General features: G+C 36.0%; 1 protein-coding gene across 1 annotated transcript; it reads right to left on the reverse strand.

Moving 5' to 3' along the window:
• Positions 1-583: 583 nt before the first annotated feature.
• Positions 584-2669, reverse strand: LOC107688539 (calponin-2-like). The gene is made up of 6 exons (XM_016486234.1): positions 2492-2669; positions 1658-1779; positions 1483-1549; positions 1135-1272; positions 928-1044; positions 584-793 (listed from the first exon to the last, which is right to left on the reverse strand). The coding sequence occupies exons 1-6, from the start codon at positions 2549-2551 to the stop codon at positions 599-601; spliced, it is 699 nt and encodes a 232-aa protein (XP_016341720.1). The 5' UTR covers positions 2552-2669; the 3' UTR covers positions 584-598.
• Between the last annotated feature and the right edge of the window lie 350 nt (positions 2670-3019).

Here is a 3019-nt window from a genome sequence, read left to right on the forward strand (position 1 = left end):
ACAACACTGATACAAATTAGATGGGCAGAAAATGAGCGATAAGAATTGTGTTTTTGTCATTATTTTTTTAATTTATTGAATTTAATTTATTCCATTTAGCTTTAAATTTACATTTCAGATTTTAGTAATTTTAGTACTTCAACTTAAATATATTGTATTTTAATTCAGCAAGTTCCAAAACTTTGGAATATTAAAAAGTTTAACTTTTTAATCTATTTAAATTTAATTTCAGTCTTTTTACTTAAAAGTAAAAAAAGTTATTTTTTATATTTCGATTTAGCTGTAGTTTACTTTGTTTTAGTAATTTTGGTTCTTCAAACATTTGACACCAGTTAGTGGCCTAATTTCATTTCTTTTAATGCTTTTTAAAGTAAAAAAGAAAACAAATTATCTTTTAATATTTCCATTTAGCTGTAATTTATTTTTAGCTTTAGTATTTTTGGTACTTCAAACATATTTTACATCAGTTAGTGACAACTTTTCCAAATTTTGTTTAATTTTTAAGTTGAAAATTTTTCCATCTAATATTTATATTTTATTTCAGCATAATTTCGTGCTTTTTGATGGTTTCAATTTCAGTTAACAATGACACCACTGATCAGAATGAGTAAGCAATATCATAGGACACAGGGAGGTTAGTACTTACTTGGCTAGCACCCTTGTTGGTGCCCATCTGCAGACTGATGGTTGAATGGTCCATTGGTGGTAGAATGTGTGACTTGGGATCATACAGGTGTCTTCTGGTACCATAGGCATTCATTCCAGCTTGACTTGCACATTTATTTGTTCCCATCTATTAAAAGATATGCAAGTGAGCTACAAACATTGTCATGGTACTTTCCAGGTTAAGCCGAATCAGTTCTGTATTACAAATGGTAAATAATTGTGACTCATATTCAGATGGTTTAAAATAACAGAAACTCATACCTGTAATCCAATGACACATTGTCCGGCTTTCATTTTCTCCTCATCAAATGCCCTCTCCTGTCTCTCTGCATACTTCACTCCAATGTCTACACTTGAGTGGATGCCCTTGGTTTTAGCCTGTAAACACAGGGAGAAACTCTAATTACAGACTGAAATATCAGAGTTAGGCTGTTCTCCTGTGAAATTATATGATTCAACAGGGCTTACCATGCCAGCAAGAGCCAGGAGGGTGGTCTGAACCTGTGTCATGTTTCCGTTCTCAAACAGATCATTGGCTTCAAAAATATCGTGAGGCTTGAGCCCGTAGGTGGTGATCGCTTTAATGAAGTTGGTCAGGTTCTCCAGCTGCAACAGAATAAAATATCTGAATGCGAACAGACAAAAAATAACCTTCTACAACAAGAGACAATCTTATCAGCAGTTTAAGTTAACACAACAAACAACTGTTTAAAAAAAAAAAAAGTTCAATGTCAGAACATCAATAGTTCAATGTCTCTAGCTTTACTAAAGCGTTCAGGAATAAACATTTTAGAGAAGTGGAAATGGTCAGCTCACCTGATGCCAGTTTTGGGATGATTGGTTGATCTTTTTCACAGACCCTGGCTGAAGTTTGTTTATGAGCCTTTAAGGAAACATCAAGACCTCAAGGTTACGCAAGGTTATGTTGTGAAATTACGTTTGAAAAGACATGATGGGAGGCCACATTGGAAACACTGAAACACAAACTTACTCGCAGAGTATGACACCGTTTTTTAACCCTTTCTGAAAGTCATCTCCAATTGAGCGCCCAGTAATGCCCTCGATCCAAATTCGTAACTCTTCCTCTTTCTGGGGGTCATATTTCTGTGCAATCTAGTGGGGGGAAAAATATGACATTGATTAATAAATCACACTACAATCAGACTATAATACAGCTCTATGCTCATTATTTCAATAAGAACACAAGATCTACATTATCATTTCTTCAATACCCCACGATATATAAAGAAGCAACATGTAGGCGAGTGATATAATTACATTTATGACTTTACATATAGTCAAACATCAAAATAAGGAAATCAAAGGCCTATCTAACACCATAAATCTATCTAGCTAACGTCAGGACTGCTAACTGATACTAGAGTGCTAAAATCACATCAGCTACAATCAGGGAGAGGAATGTGAACCAGCAGCAGCTTTATTGTGAGCACAAGCTGTGTGTTTTTCAGGCCAATTACAATAACAAGATATTTGAGCACTGGAGGCAACGCCCCAAGAGTACTTAGAACTTTCTTTGCTGTTTCCGCGACTTCTTTTGCGTTTTACTTGCTTTAACTTGACAGCCAGTTGCCATCAATTAATAATGAAATATGCATTATATGAAGCACGATTGATATTTAACCTTGTATTGCAACACGTGTGTTGTTAACACTACAGGAAGTTTAGGAAACATTTGTTGATCAACTTTAGATTCATCAGAATGAGACGGAGCGATTTCTATTGCATAAGAGCTACAATACGGCAAACAAAACATGTCTATGTTTTAACGAATGCTTTAAACTCGTTTGTTAATTATTCCACGTACCTTGCTTTTCACTTCCGCTGAAAACCCGTATGCTGGACCTCTGTTGAACTGCGAAGACATTGTGTCAGCTACAAGAGCAGCCAAAGTTGCAAAACAGATTGTCAGGGACCGAAAGAAAGACTTCGGATAAAGTTTGATAGTTTTGTCTGCTTTACTATTTTAGCATAAGTAGATCCAGAACTTCCCTTCGGTTACCTCGCCACCAATGAGAACGCGCGCTCAATACAGACTCCGCCTCCTTTTTGCCTTCTTGGTCCTGATTGATATCAAAAACTCCATATATGGCACTAAAGTACCAAATTCCTTTACAATGGGAGTATCCCTGTGTCCATCCTGGTATTCCAGACTCGCGGTAGCTGAGGAATGAGTCACCTCTGGGAATAAGGCAGGCTACTGAATGATGTCACTTGCATTCATAAAATATTTCTCTGAAATGCTGAGGAAGCAATGCAATACAGGACTTGGCCATCCAAGATGTAGATGAATTTGTTTCTTCATCAAAACAGAAATTTAGCATTACATCACTTG

The sequence above is a fragment of the Sinocyclocheilus anshuiensis genome, unplaced genomic scaffold (assembly GCF_001515605.1).
Source record: "Sinocyclocheilus anshuiensis isolate Anshui unplaced genomic scaffold, SAMN03320099.WGS_v1.1 scaffold329, whole genome shotgun sequence".
In the NCBI taxonomy this organism is placed as follows: Eukaryota; Metazoa; Chordata; class Actinopteri; order Cypriniformes; family Cyprinidae; genus Sinocyclocheilus; species Sinocyclocheilus anshuiensis.